This window comes from Crotalus tigris, unplaced genomic scaffold (assembly GCF_016545835.1).
Source record: "Crotalus tigris isolate CLP2741 ecotype Arizona unplaced genomic scaffold, ASM1654583v1 scf7180000017568.12009008, whole genome shotgun sequence".
Taxonomy (NCBI): Eukaryota; Metazoa; Chordata; class Lepidosauria; order Squamata; family Viperidae; genus Crotalus; species Crotalus tigris.
The window spans coordinates 7,454,031-7,470,151 of NW_024096478.1; the positions used below are offsets into that span (position 1 = coordinate 7,454,031).

Below are 16,121 nucleotides of genomic sequence, written 5' to 3' on the forward strand. Positions count from 1 at the left end.
GTCATGCAAGTACGTTAAGCCAGTGGTTCTCAATCTTTTCTTCACCACAGACCTTCTTTAAATACTTTTTGTGGCCACAGACCATGGCCACGGAACCCTGATACTTAACTTAGGATTTAAATCATAACATTTCTTCAAGCTTTTACGGACCCCTGATGACATTGCGGCCACCAGGGGCCCGCAGACTACAGGTTGAGAACCACTGTGTTAAGCAATGAAATGCTAGGTAGATATTGCAATGTGACAAGGGAATAATGTCATAAGCATAGGGTTAGATACATTGTTACTTACTAACTTACAGTTCAATAACACTCCACAATATCATTAAACAGCTCCAGAATTTTTAATTGCTTTGGATAAATTCATTTTTTTTTAAGATCCACAAGTTCCTAATCAGATATATCTTATACATCAGGGGTCTTCAAACATAGCCCTTTTATGACTTGTGGACTTCAAGCCCCAGAATTCCTCAGGCAGGCACACTGGCTGAGGAATTCTGGGAGTTGAAGTCCACAAGTCATAAAAGGGCCAGGTTTGAAGTCCCCTGCTATACAGCTCTTATATTTGGATAGCCACCATGCAGCAGCAAAGATGCAGAAAAAATTCTAATTCCTTGTTATGTTCCATGGATTGTTCAGATTTTCACAGCCCAGATATGGCACCTTTAGTAGCCTGAGCTCATCTTGATTGGAAACTCAGGTTTACCAGTCCTTTCCTTATAAATTCTAAATAACTTCTGTCAGAGATAGTTGGAAGCTGCTGCATCATTCTGCATCCATGTGCTCATTACTTCAGCTGAATTTGAACATTTGCCTAATTCTCCCATTGAAAGTGGGAGTTAAAAGTGCCTGACTTTGACTGGATTTTGTGCATTGATTTAAAATGAGTACTTTAGTAGCCTCCGATTTTATTGCTATATGAAAGATTTGCCCAGAAGTGAAAAATATTATGTTTCAATAGTGTCTAGGTACAAAGACTAGAAAACCTCCAAAGTCCCTTCCAGCTCCTGTCCTGTCCTGTCCTACCCTACTCTACCCTACCCTACCGTACCCTACTCTACTCTACTCTACTCTACTGCAATTTGTAATTTGTTAAATATAAATGAGAGAAGAAAGAGTAGCAGATTGAGATGTCATCAATTAATTGAAGTGTAATGTTTTATTTGATATTAAAGAGATGTTAATGTAACCCTAAGAAATTTTAATTAGAAAAATATCCATTGTGTTCAATGAGAATTAATGCTCGTTAAATTACTTAGGACAGCGTATGTTTTTTTTTCATATTTTCAAAAATGATAATATTTAATGTTTTACAGATAGACCAGACCATTTTTACTCCTAATGTCATCTCATTAATAATGCATGAATTTGGGATCTTACCTGGGGTTTACAATAAACTGGAACATCAGATTCGTTGCCAATATGTCACATATTTTATGTTCTGATTTTGTTTATCTCAGCATAAGATTTGTGGTAACTATCTGGAATACGACACTTCAACACAGCTTCTCTTTGAATTCAAACTGAGTTATGGCTGACCCTGTCAAATCCTGACAATACTAGGAACCCTGTTTCTGCAAGACATTAAATCTATGATTTGGCTTGTCCTATTATTGTTATGTTTTGGGCTACTGTCAGTGGAATTGTAAATACAGTATGTGATCAATCACTATATATTAAAGATGTATATATTCTTCTTGGCTCTATCCCCAGTATTTGGTATCTATTAAAATATCAAGAATTGTGATTGGGCCAAGGGTATGGCTAAAAGAATAACTATAGAACACTGGAAATAGAAATCTACTCCTGAATTACAGTAATGTTTGTTGATATGCGATGTTTATCAGCATTTGAATCATTTTATTTATTTCTTTGTTTGTTTGTTTATTGGACAAAGTGCCAAAGAAAACGTAAGAGCCGTATGATCAAACTTTCTGTTTACTGTATTACATATGTTTAATGTTAGGCATATATTGACTATAAATATGCCACGGTATTACCAGTTTCTCTGCCTGCTTTTAAAAGAATATAAAGTCATCTGGCTACTCTGCTGTATAAATAACTGGAATATGATTACAAGTGAGTTTGTATGTTGTAAGAAACACCGTATTTGGGAAACATCTCTTCTTAATTTCTCTTTTTCTCCCATGTCCGTCTGACTCCTCCCAGCAGATTATTGACAGTGAGAATGAAGCTTTGCTGGCAGCTCTCACTGAAACACTGGATGACATTCAGGAAGAAGACATGGGTCTGGCTGCCTTCAAAAATATAGACGAGGGGGACATGCCCAACAGCGGCTGCACATCACCTATCCCCTCTCCCAATCCTGCTGCACCAGTCACGAGGGGGCCTCCTGGGGCCCAAGAGGTTGATGAGCTGTCTCTAGTAAGAACCACTTCCTACTGTTTAAGGTGGATTTGGATGCGCCTCTGATAATCCGGCTGCATGGGTATGATAGGAAGCAAAGGTCTGAATTTTTTTCATTATAGGCTTACACTTATAACAGTACAAAAGCATTATATCTATTATTGTATACGTATACATGTGCCACGTCGTTGCTCTCATTTGATCTGCTCCATAGTAATCCTCATCGGGAAGAATATGATTGTGATGGAAAAGGAAGGTGGGGCCAGTGCATGAAAGGCTTAAGCACAACACAGTACACAGTACATCTAGTCCTCGACTTACGACTGGTTGCTTGTCCATTTGAAATTACAACTGGTGTGGAATGAGTGCCTTACACCCCACAAAGCACTTCTGGCCGTCATAAAATGTGCCACATATCCCACTCCCCATATCACATGACCCCATTTTGGCTGCTTGACAACCGGCTTGCCCTTATAACCAGTTGCATTGTCCCATGATCACGTGAGTGCAATTTGCAATGGTTTTTTTTTTGCTGGTTTCTGGCATTTTTTGCTGGTCTCCGGCAAGCCCATTCAGAAAAATGGGTTTGCACTTATGACCATGCCATTCGGTTAATGACTGTTGCGTCACTTAGCAGTCACAGTGATTTGCTTAATGACCACCACAGAAAATGTCATAAAATCATGTCTTGTCACATGGGTACCTTAACTTACAACTGGAGTGACATACAACTGGAAATCCGATCCCAGTTGTGATTGTAAGTCGAGGACTATCTGTATTCATTTCAAATACTATTTATTCTAGGGATGCCCACTATTCAACATTTTCTCTCGTCTCTTAAATTTTTTCTTATGTCACATTTTCATGTCTGTTAAGGAAATGCACATGATTCTGTAAAATGTGACATTTACTTTGCATGAGTAGTCATGATATAGGGCAAGCTGCTATGCAGTATTTTCTCTAAAACCACCAGTTCTAGTACAATAATTTAATAAATTGTTCTGAGATTTTATAGACTCAGCTAATAGTTGCCTCTGGACAATCTTGGAAGCCAAATGAGCTAAAACTGAACTAATTAATATTTGGATGAGAGACATCAGATATCACTAGGAAATACAAGATACCACTACTGCTGTTGCATGCTTTTGTCCATGTAGTCATCAGAAATTGAAGTACACTCAAAGAAGTCTTTAGCTCACATAATGCCTAATTTCCAAGGGTCTTGAAGCTTGCTTCCTGTAAAGAAACTTGTTTTCACAAGAAAAATTGACATTTGTGGGAAATGTTGAGTTCTGGATTGAGGCATGCACCCCAGTCTTCTCTCTTGAGATAGCAGCACTCAGAACTGTATTGGGAGTTTATCTAGACCAGTGATAGCGAACTTATGGCACGCGTGCCAGAGGCGGCACTCAGAGCCCTCTCTGTGGGCACACCTGCTACCACCGCCGCCAGCTTGCGCAGGTCCATTAGGCCACTGCTGGTGCCCGGAGCAGCAGCCCCCCCCAGCACAAAGGTGAAGCAGGTGGCTAGCAAGCTTGAGTAGAGGTGGTAGAGCACGCCCCCATGTGCTTGCTGGCCTCTATGTGCGGGGGCTGATGGTGTCAGGCAGCAGCTGCCCTGCCTCGCCTTGCCCCACAGCAATGGCACCCCCACCCTACCCCCTGCCTCACCCCATAGGACAAGCCTCCTGCCCACTGCCCCACCCACTTTGGCACTTTGCAATAAATAAGTGGGTTTTGGGTTGCGGTTTGGGCACTCGGTCTCTAAAAGGTTCGCCATCACTGATCTAGATAGTGGGCCTTCTGCAGTTGATTTTCTGTGGTTTATATTCCTCAGTACATGGTATTATTAGCCAACCAACAGGTAAGAGCAAAGAAAAGAGCATTATGGATAACAGCCTCTCTGCTAATAGAAAATATTGCTGCTTGTAATCCAGGTTTCACTTAATAAGGAAAGACCATTATGGAACACTGAAGCTTCAATGTTCCTTAATGTCCTTTCCCAAAATATGCTTTTATAGGACAGGGGCATTCTTCGCTTCAAGCAGAATTTTTGCACAGGAGAGCAGGAACATAGCTGTAAATTCCAGGCTCTCATCCAGCCATCCCACTTCCCTATTATCTACCATTAATGAATTTTGTGATTTCTAAAAGTGTTATAGTGGCATCTAGTGGTAAGAAGTACACATTTCCATGTCACAAAATTCCCTGTGTATTTCTCTACATATCACACACACACACACACACACACACACACACACACACACACACATTGCACAAATTTTATGTATGTATGTGTGTGTGTGTGTTTTGTTTTTAATATTCTTAATTATATATATATATATATATATATATATATATATATATATATATATATATATATATATGATGTATACGTTGCACAAGGAAGGAAATAACTTTTTAATGTTTTATCATTGTAGAAAGTTTACAACTAGAGGATCAGATTAGTATTGCACTATATTGTATTAAAAAGAGTTTTAAAATTTTGATTATGGGAACTAATTGAATATATGTCATTTGGACAATCCTTAAAGATTTGCTTTTCTGACACATCCTCACCAGAATTGATGGTTGGTTAAGGTTCCCATGTTGCCCTCAGTGAGAGAGTGGGGAATGTGAATTTCTATTTTTTTAAAAACAGATATTCTGGTCATGTAATCAGAAAAAAATAGGTTATGTTATCAGTTATTTTAAAATAATTTTCTCAGATTTGGGATTTTTTTGATGGAATATAATATCTGTTTTATAGACATCTTAAACTCACCTCAAACTAAGGAAGAAAATGTATCTTTTGATTGCTTCATGAGCTGTTCAATTAATTAATTGAAACCCTTGTTAGACTGTTACATTCAATTGATTTCTTTGGCAGGAGCTTATGCCTACTTCCTGATTCATAGTCAAATTAGCATCTGAAAATAAATCACAAATTAGGACAAAGAGGAAGGAGAATATTCCAAATTTTCAGAAACCAATTTAATACCATCGGCCATGAGTCTGGAAACCTACCAGCAGCCTTTTTAAACTTGATTCCTCTGAATGTGAGAACAGCATCTTTTCACAAACTGCTATTGAAATTGAGCTTTGACTATAGCTTTGGCTCAGCATATCAAAATATGCTAAATTTGAGAGGCTGTTTTAAACTATAAAGGCATGTTTTTTCTCTCTTTGTGTCTTAAAAAAGGAGTCGGAAATTTGAAACTTTCACACTGGAAAATATTCATTCTCCAACCCCACTTTCTACTTGTTTGTCTCTAGGTTGAAGAAAATAATATGCTACATACTTGTATTTAGCTTAACATTCAGCTTGGCTCGTATTCAGCTTAAAGGTCCCATGAGGTCAATGTTGAAACATAATTCTACCTCAGCTACTATGGCTGGCTCACAGCATACCATCCCTATGTTGGCTTTTTAGGAACAACTTCCAAAAATTTTAGGAAGTTTTTTTGGAAAGGACTTGCAGTAAATTTAAAAGTACTAGGAGAAACTGCCTTCCTTGTAGGCAGAGGTGGTGAACTATGGCCCTTTTATGACATGTGGACTTCAACTCCCAGAATTCAGGAATTCTGGGAGTTGAAGTCCACAAGTCATAAAAGGGCCATAGTTCCCCACCCATTATAAGGTGTATCTTCCAATTCTGGCAGTTAATCTGTTTCCCAAAAGTTGCATGATGTTTATATTGTCAACATTTTTTCAGGGCTTATTGATATAATATATAATTCCTACCTTTATACAATTATGTAAAATAAATTTTATTTCTTGCACTCATCAATGAAAGCTTGCTGTGACTTTGAATTATTATTATATACATAAAAATGTATATAATGTGAATGTGAAATCACTGTTGCCAGTTCTTTAGCTGGTGTCAGCCTCCATATACATTGGGTTCTTCCTAAGAATTTGGGAGATCATAATGTATTGGCGTTACTATTTTTATTATTTTCATGGAATGGCAAGTCAGATTAATTGCAGCAATAAATTCAGGGGTTTTTTTTAAATTTGGATTTGCCAAGTTATTGCTGGCCTTTAGTCTTCCTGTGATGCATCTTCCTCGTGATCTTGATTCATATGATCCTTTATCTTTTTTTCTGCGTGTTAAGGAAAATGATGAAATTCTACTCATGTTCAGGGGAATGGGACTTCTTTCTATAATGGGGAACATCCATGGAACCATTCCAATTTTTTTGAGAATTTTCATTTTATATGGAAGAAATGAGATGCTCTTTGCTACTGAAAGCTGCCTCCTAAACATAGCAACTCAACTACCATACCCTTTCCTGACAGCCATGAGTATGATTTTGATATTTTGATTTTTATATTCTCTCTAATATAGAAGAAAGGGAGGGTTGTATGAATAATGCTAAAATAATTTTTTGGCGGGGAGATAGGCTGTTAAATAAAGTATTTAACTAACACTGTGGCTTTTAGTTTGGATCTCTACCTCACTTATCCTATGAATGTGTTTGAGTGTATTTAGGGAACGTAAAAAGAAGTGACTACTATTCATTTATGTAGAAATTTCTACTCTTTCACCATTTCCCCTTCTAGCTAAAGAAGTTGCTTCTCTCGCCATCCAATGTGCCTCCAAGCTATGAGGTTCAAAGAGAGGGGAATATATGGCGTCAAGGAACTCCTAAATCCAGACCTCAGCGCTCCTGTACAAAGGTATTGTTCTTCTTGGCAGCTATAGCTTTACATAACAGTGGACTATGTTTATGTGTGATGATAAAATTTTTCTCAGGAATATTGCAAAGTTGTCATATGTTCAGATTATTGGCAGTGACTCTTCAGAATCATGTTCCGGGTGATGTTTTTCCTCTTCATTTCACCTTTATAACAGATCAAATAATTTCTGCCACCGAGAGCTCCTATGAAGGTTGGGTAGTTGTTCTCTCCGTAATCTGTAGTCCTCCTTCCCCTACGTTTCTTCTCATAGGCAAACCATAACAACAACCAGTTGCTTATTTCTTTCAAACGCTTTAAGAATGGTGCTGGGAATGTTGTTCTGCAAGATAGTTCTATTCTTTCTATTTGATCCACCTGAAGATTAAGGGGCATTAGAAAGGCACACTTTGGATAAGTCATGCCAAAAAGACAGAACTTGGATCCTTCTGCATATAACAGATATGTCATTTATTATGAACACAATGTACAAAGTGATAGAACTATCCAGTTGTTAAAATCAATTGTTTAAAATCACACAGGAGGCCATTAAAGGTTTTTCACTTGGATGAGGAAATTATGCAGTGTATTAAATAAATGAATTTGGATTGCATAGGGAAAGATAAGGAAGATGGGAAGACAGAGCGTAATGAAAACGGGGGTGGGGGTAGATATTAAGCCTCCTGTGCCTAATGTCATGTTTGTTATATATGTCATATGGACAGAAAATTGACTGAAGAATCTCTGCATACCATACCTCTGAAATCTTTAAAAGCAGCTTTTTAAAAACCATTCTTTTCCCTCTTGTTTCTCTTGCTAGTTCCTTTGAAAATCTTCTGGCCTCCACTCTTGATTTCTGAATAAGTTTAATGTATCTCCACAGTTATACCTTTCAGGTCTCAACGCTGCTAACATTGGATGTTTTTGCACTAACAACAGATGGAAATGCAGTCATATTTTTCCTTTCGCTTTTAGAGCTAGATGATGCTGGGAGGGGGGGATGTGAATGAGAGTCCAGTTAGACATAACAATACTAAACCTAGCCTGAGAATCAAGGTTATTGAGCCCAGAGCTGATTGGCAGGCTGGAGAGCTGGAGAGGAAGCCGACGCTTCAAGCTAATTGGGGAATGTGATTTATGACAGTTAATTAGAGGAGGGAATTATGCTTTGATACTATGTGCCCAGGGGAGGGGAATTCAGTTTTTGGCTTCGATTATGCAGTGCCAATATTATGCTACTCAAATAAAAGATTCTTTAGGTAAACAATGCCTCGAAGTTTACCTGTCAGAACCACGACATCAGATTTTTCTGCTTCCTGATATAGACAGACAGATAGATAAGAAACAAAGATAAGGACTTTTTTCAAAGTAAATTTCTATCTATCCTGTATTGTGCACAGATGATCAAAGGTTTTTTAAGGAATCTGGAAAAGCATCAAAACATTAATCCTGATACTGGTTTCCAAAGATGTAACATATTACAGTTCAAGAAATAATCTGTTTTTTCTTATTGCTGTGTTAAAGTATAAAAAAATTGGCTGACATATTAGTATAGAAAAAAAGCTTGGAAGAATCCTATAATTAAGGATCCCCCTACTCTAATTCATTCTCAGTGTCTTAGGTATATTAACCTGTCTTTTGTATAGATTACATTCATCTATACAAATATCTCTTTTATGAGAGGAAATATTGAATATGGATATTTAAGTGTATTTCTCTTTAAGATTACATATATTTTGTATTTTTCTTTATATTATTTTAAGCCATTTTCATTTTTATTGATAGTTTCAATTAAAATGAACTCAAAAGAGTGGCTAGAAGGACCAAAAGTATATGGAATTTCAGAAACTGGAAATTAGCACTCACAGCACAGGGGTTACTTGCTGGGTTAATGTGATTCTCCTCTACCTTATATCTTTTTAGCTGCTGAAATTGGTATGTATATACAGGATGTAGCTTAGCTGCAACTACTGAATTATGCATCACAGCTAAATGATTTGTTTCTTGCCATTGCCATCATGTCTGGGCAGCTTGGGAGATACCTACTATACACACACACATAATGTGTGTGTGTGTGTGTGTGTGTGTGTGCGTTGTTAAATGCAAAGGTTGATGTTAGGCACATTGCCAAACAATCCCAAACAAGCTCTAAGTCCTCTAGTAACGCTATTGCATCCCCACTGATCCACCTTTCAGACAGTATATTTATGCACACATCTTTCACTGCTTTAATTTTTTAGAAATGAAAATAAAGGAACTTTTCCCCTGCAGCAAGAGTCTTCCCACATTGCAGCTGTGTTTCCACTCCCGTCCATTTTCTGCAACCACTTATGCCATCCAAATTGCAGGATTGGAACTTATGCAATAAAAACAGTGAAAGGGAAAGTACTCCCATCGCTTGGCACTTTATCAGCTGTGCCCGGTCTCAAAAGGCAAAGAAAGTAATCAAAAGAAGCCAACTTGCATATACAATGCTATGGAACTAAGCCCGTGATGAAAGATAAGAGATTCCTGCAGAGATGGATGGACAATGACCTAATCTCTGTAAAACACCTCCTTAGGAATCAGAATGAAAACCCAGCCCATACTGTGCATAAATGCTTATAAAAACTATACTTTTCAAATGTGGCTAACAAATATGGCTAACAAATACTATAACACACAAATGTGCAAAGAGGGGAAGACTGTTATTCCCAGTAACGAAACAATATACAGATGCAAAAGCAATTCTTGAGGGCTTTCTATTATGTCTTTCTTTCTATATTAGTCCTTTAAGCCCATATTTTTGGATGTGAAATTAAATTATATATATATGGTGCTTAATAAATGACTTTAAATAGAATAGAATGCCAAAGTTTCTGTAGAAATCATTTGAAAATTCCAGCCAAGCCAAACACATTTAGTTTATTAGAGCAATGGTTGTTCCAGTCTTCTCTGAATAAAACAACATGCACAATAAAATACAACTCTTACACAATTAAGCGCAGGTAAGAAACAAGACAATTTTCCACTGTACTTACAGAGTCTTTCGGCAAAATCAGCTTATATGAGTAAATCATGGGAGTTATGAGTTACATTTGTTGGTATGTGAAACTGAAGTACTAGTATACAAGGGCAGTTATGATATAGTTGCCGCTATTGAAACTTGGTGAGATGAAACTCAAGACTGCAATGTAGTGATGGAAGGATATAAAGTGCTCAAAAGAAACCAATGTAACAAAAGAGGAGGTCCAATTGCATTATATATGAGAGATCACTACATCTCTACAGAAATGCATAAAAGCAAGGATGAAAGCCTCCTAAAGTGCATATGGGTTAATATATAAAGAAAAAAAGAATGACATTGCCATAGGTGTATACTACAGGCCATCCAACCAAGCAGAAGAAATAGATGAACCTTTTGTTAGTCAGTTAACTAATGTATGTAGAAAACACACCAAAGTAGTAATGGGGTGCTTTAACTACCCTGACATCAATAGGGAAACAAACTCTGCACCAAGCGGAAAATCAAACAGGTTCCTGATCCCTCTAGCTGACAATTTAGTCATCCAAAAGTAGAGGAACAAACCAGAGGGACAACTATACTGGACCTAATTCTTACTTACAGAGAAGAACTGATAAGGGAGTTGAAATTGCAGGAAGTTTGGAGAGTGACCATGTCATATTGGAATTCAACATAATGCAGGCACAAATAATAGAATATAATCAAACCAGTGTCTTAGACTTTAAAAGGGCTTATTTCAACAAACTTAGAGCTTGGGAAGTAGTAGTAGTAGTAGTAGTAGTAGTAGTAATAAAGTTGGAAGGGACCTTGGAGGTCATCTAGTCCAACCCCCTGCTCAGGCAGTAAACCCTATACCATTTCAGACAAATGGCTGTCCAATCTCTTCTTAAAAAGTCCCAATGTTGGAGCATTCACCGCTTCTGGAGGCAGATTGTTCCATTGGTTAATTGTTCTGTCAGGAAGTTTCTCCTTAGTTCTAGTTGCTTCTCTCTTTGATTGCTTCTTGCCTTATCTTCAGGTGCTTTGGAGAATAGCTTCACTCCCTCTTCTTTGTGGCAACCCCTGAGATATTGGAATACTGCTATCATGTCCCCCCTCATCCTTCTCTTCGTTAAACTAGACATACCCAATTCCAGCAACCGTTCCTTATATGTTTTAGCCTCCAGTCCCCTAATCATCTTTGTTGCTCTTTTCAGTACTCTTTCTAGAGTCTCAACAACTTTTTTACATTGTGGTAATCAAAACTGGATGCAGTATTCCAAGTGTGGCCTTAGCAAGGCATTGTAAAGTGGTATTAATACTTCATGTGATCTTGATTCTATCCCTCTGTTAATGCAGCCTAGCACTGTGTTGGCTTTTTTGGCAGCTGCAGCACATTGCTGGCTCATATTTAAGTGATTGTCCACTAGGACTCCAAGGTCCCTCTCACAGTTACTACTATTGAGCAAGGTACCACCTATACTATATCTGTACATTTGGTTTTTCTTGCCTAAATGTAGAACCTTGCTTTTTTCACCATTGAATTTCATTTTGTTAGATAGTGTCCAGTGTTCAAGTCTGTCCAGATCCTTCTGTATCTTAAGTCTGTCTTCTGGAGTGTTGGCTATTCCTGCCAGCTTGGTGTCGTCTTCAAATTTGATGAGTTCCCCATCTATCCCCTCATCCAAATCATTGATGAAGATGTTGAAGAGCACTGGGCCCAGAACAGAGCCCTGGGGCACCCCACTACACACTTCCCTCCATGTAGATCCGGTTCCAATGAGGACCACAGGCTGAGTATGGCCGGTCAGCCAGCTATGGATCCATCTGGTGGTGATGCTGTCTAACCCACATTTTTCTATTTTATCAAGTAGTAGGTTGTGATCTACTTTATCAAATGCCTTACTGAAGTCCAAGTAAATTATGTCCACAACATTCCTCTGGTCCACTAATTTTGTCACTTGATCAAAGAATGCAATAAGATTTGTCTGGCATGATCTGTTTTTGTCAAACCCATATTGGATTTTAGTAATGACTTTGTTTGCCTCTAGGTGTTCGCTGATTTGTTGTTTGATTATCTTTTCCAGAATCTTCCCAGGTATTGAGGTCAGGCTGATAGGTCAATAGTTTCCTGGATCTATTTTTTTCCCTTTTTTGAAGATGGGAACTACATCAGCTCTCTTCTGGTCCTCTGGTAGTTCCCCTGTGCTCCAGCATCTTTGAAAAATATAGTTCAGTGGTTCTGAGATCACATCTGCCAGTTCCTTGAGAACCTTGGGGTATAATCCATCTGGTCCTGGTGATCTAGGCTAAACAGGTGCTCACTTACCATTTTCTTGCCTAACTTAACTTGTGTTTCTAATCTGTTTTTTATGGCACTATTTTTGATAGGTTGGTCTATTTTTTCCCTTTGTGTAAAGACAGATGCAAAAAACGTGTTAAATGGTTCTGTTTCTCCCTATTGCTTGTCACCTTCTTGCCACTTTCCCCCACTAATGGACCAATCATTTCTTTAACTTTTTTTGTTTTTTACATGCTGAAAGAAGCTTTTTTTGTTAGTTTTGACTTTGGTTGCAAGCCTTAGTTCATTTTGACCCTTAGCTTTCCTCACTTCATCTTTGCAGGCTCGGGCTATTTGTTGATATTCTGCCTTAGTTATGTGCCCCTCTTTCCACTTTTTATACTTGTCCTTTTTATCTTTCAATTTATCAGAGAGTTCTTTATGCAGCCATGCTGGTTTCTTTTGAGAGGTATTATTTTTCTTCTTTGTTAGTATTGTGCTTGACTAGGCTTTTATTATCTCACTTTTCAAAATTTCCAAAGCTTCTTGAGTTGTTTTCCCCTTGAGGATTGTCATCCATGGAATCCTTCCCAAGCTCTTTCTAAGTGTATTGAACTTAGCTCTCTTAAAGTCCAAGACTCTAGTTTGACTGTGTTCTATTGCTTGTGCTTCCCTACTTTCCTCCTCCACCCTCCTCCTTCTTAACTCACAGATTGTAGCTTTTCCCAGCAACCTCTGGGCAGTTTAAATGAAATGGTCGTCCAATCAGCAGGGGCTCAGCTACTTTCCTCCTCCACCCTCCTCCTTCTTAACTCACAGTATTCCGTGGATGAAAATTGTAAAGGGGAAAACCACTGGAGGTTGGGAAACTTTTGAATATATGATTATAAAAGCCCAGTCAAGCATAATACCACTGAAAACCTTATACCATTCAAGACAAGTGGCTGTCCAGTCTCTTCACAACTTCTGAATGCAAGCTGTTCTGCTGGTTTAATTGTTCTCACTGTTAGGAAATTTCTCATTAGTTCTAGGTTATTTCTCTCCTTGATTAATTTCCATCCATTGCTTCTTGTCTTGTCTTCTGATACTTTGGAAAATGGGTTGACCCCATCTTCTTTGTAGTAGCCCTTCAAATACTGGAACATTCCTATTATGTCATCCATAGTCCTTCTTTTCACAAGACATACCCAATTCCTGCAATTGTTCTTCATATGTTTTAGCTTCCAGTCATCTAATCATCATTGTTGTTGTTCTCTGCACTCTTTCCAGAGCTTCAACATTTAGATGTAGTTCCATTAATGACTACATGTTGAGTGTGGTTTGTCAGCCAGTTATAAATTCATCTAGGGTGATGCTATCCATCCCAAATTTTCTTACTTACTAGAAGTAGGTTGTGGTCTACTTTGGGAAATGCCTTACTGAAATCTAAGTATACTATGTCCACAGCATTTTGCGTGGTCCATTAATTTAGTCCCTTTGACAAAGAATGACACTTGTTAGTTGTGTTAAATGCTTGTGCAAGCTGAAATTTCACTCTGTTCCTCTTTGACACTTGTTTTATGGATGAGAAATCAATAGTCCTCTTTTTGTTGAGAAGACCTCCCTGGCCATGGTGGTGAGAATTGGTTGCCTTATTGTTATTTCATGAATAAACCAACAGCATTTGCACAATAATATCCACAATATTATATAAAACATAAACATCTCAGAGGGAATAGAAGCCGAATTTAGAGAAATAATAAGCAGCCACCAGAAAATCAGCTTCCGCAAATTCTCTGGAAATAGAAAAGAGCAGGGGTCTCCAATCCCCAGTCCGTGGACCAGTACTAGGCTGTGGCATGCCAGCAACTGGTCTTCACAAACAAGCAAAGACCCATCCATGAGATGGGTCCGCAGAAAAACCTGTCTCCACCGGTCCCTGGTGCCCAAAAGGTTGGGGACTCTGGAGTAGAGCATATTACTTGTATCAATGAATCTGTCTCTTAAATTACTTCTTTTTGAATTAAAGCCAGAACTTTCTGTCATTTAAGTGATAGAGAAATGTCATTAAGAATGATTCTTCCATTGTTTTATTACCTAATATGAATCTATGATGTTTGATATGGATTGTTGAAAAAAAAATCATACCATGTTATCTTACTAGTTTGTCAGCAATTAAGTATAGGCATTAACTGTTGAAACAGCCATTCTTAAGGATATGAAATATGTAAAGATGTGAATGATCTCTGCTGTAATATCCTCAACCGCCTAAAGTAAAGAAATGGATAAACTTCGGATGTCTTTTTGATGTAGCTTCACTTCCTTTTTCCTTTGCCTTTGAAGGTGGAAGGAGTCCAAGACAGAAAGTCAACTTTTCCCCAGGCTCAGAATCGGAACTGCACTGAGCTTCATAAACATCTTACCACAACCACCAGCAAACACTGCCTACACAGAAAAAACAGTGGGCCACTAGACGAGTGTCATGCTGACAACATTAGCATCTGCTCTGTACCCCAGAGACATTATATCCAAAACAAAGAAGACAGCAGTTTAAGTAAAGATGCCTTGAATTGCGGCAACGTTGCAATGCCTCCTCTCTCTTCCTCTGAGAAAAGCACCGGAGACAAGGAACTTCATGCTGCAGTGGAGCTTATCCACTACATGCATACTTACTGCCTTCCTCCAAGAAAGCTGCCCCCCACACATCCTGCTGAGGGGAAACACCAGCCTTTTCACAGCCCTTCCAAAAGAGCAAAGCCAGATTCCCCCCTGCAGCAGCCTCCACTCTGTGGGAATGATAATTGCCCATCCAGTCCTTGGTACTTCTCCATGCACTGCAAACAATCCCGAACTCCGCTTTCTGAATTTTCCATCCTGAAAGAACTGCTTGCCAGAGAACTCCCATGTGATGTGAGTAAGCCATATCGGTTAGCAAAACCTGTGTACGCCTCCTTGGCCAGGTCACAGCTTCACAAATCTTCAAGAACTTCACTTCACAATGCTGGGAGGGACTCTTTGGATGGATATAATAAGCCCGCAACCAAAATAATACCAGAAATGAAAACTGAGCTGAGACAGATTCTCAAAGTAGAGCCCGAGGCTGAAAAAGAAACTGCGGAAAAGGATAGTGCAAAACAAGGGACTCACATGGGTCAGGGATCCTATGGGAAGTCAAGCCGCAAGCAGGATCCCTTTATTTATGCAGTGCGTCGCTCTAAAAGGCTTAACCCTGAGCTCAGCGTTTGGCAGTCTTTCTTTGATAAGCCTCCCTCAGAACCTGCAGTGTCCTCAGTGACCACAGCAAACACATTCGCTTCAGCAGAGCCTGCCCTCTGCTCATCTTTGCAAAACTTTGATACAGACGCACCAGCAGCAGAAGTAGAAGTGAGTGGTGCTGATGAGATGGATGGGGGATTCCAGAGTTTCCCAATGGAATTGCAGACCCCTTCGCCGGACAGTTCTAGAGAGAGTCAGTGCTTCACCCCCTGTCATCAAACAGGTATGTCGGAGAGGAGAGCCCTGTCATTCTGTACCCAGCATTTCTGGAAGAGAAAAATATGCCTTATCACGATAAGACAATAACAGATTACCAGTCCTAGCATTCTTCAAGAATTCTGCCTGGTATGATATGATCTCATATTCTCCTAGATTGATTGAATATCTTAAATATTGTTGAAGAGAAATTTCTTTCCCCAGACCAGATACATAGATCATCTCCTATAAAATTGTGTATTGAAAAAAATAATGGGAAGGTGGCAAAGAAAGAGTTTGGTTAATTGAATTGACCCAGGTCTGACAAGAAATAGATTATAGAAGCTCAGTGTGCTTGATAT

General features: G+C 38.7%; 1 protein-coding gene across 5 annotated transcripts in view; it reads left to right on the plus strand.

Annotated features, from left to right (window-relative positions):
- The window catches only part of PPARGC1B (PPARG coactivator 1 beta), a 140,171-nt gene that overhangs the window by 104,603 nt on the left and 19,447 nt on the right, over positions 1-16,121 (plus strand). For 3 of the 5 annotated variants that reach the window (XM_039352767.1, XM_039352746.1, XM_039352782.1), the window contains exons 3-5: positions 2,169-2,384; positions 6,932-7,048; positions 14,632-15,787. In XM_039352767.1, coding sequence (XP_039208701.1) covers positions 2,169-2,384; positions 6,932-7,048; positions 14,632-15,787 — 1,489 coding nt within the window. The remainder of the gene's footprint in view (positions 1-2,168; positions 2,385-6,931; positions 7,049-14,631; positions 15,788-16,121) is intronic. The other 2 variants (XM_039352774.1, XM_039352757.1) reach the window with 1 other exon arrangement.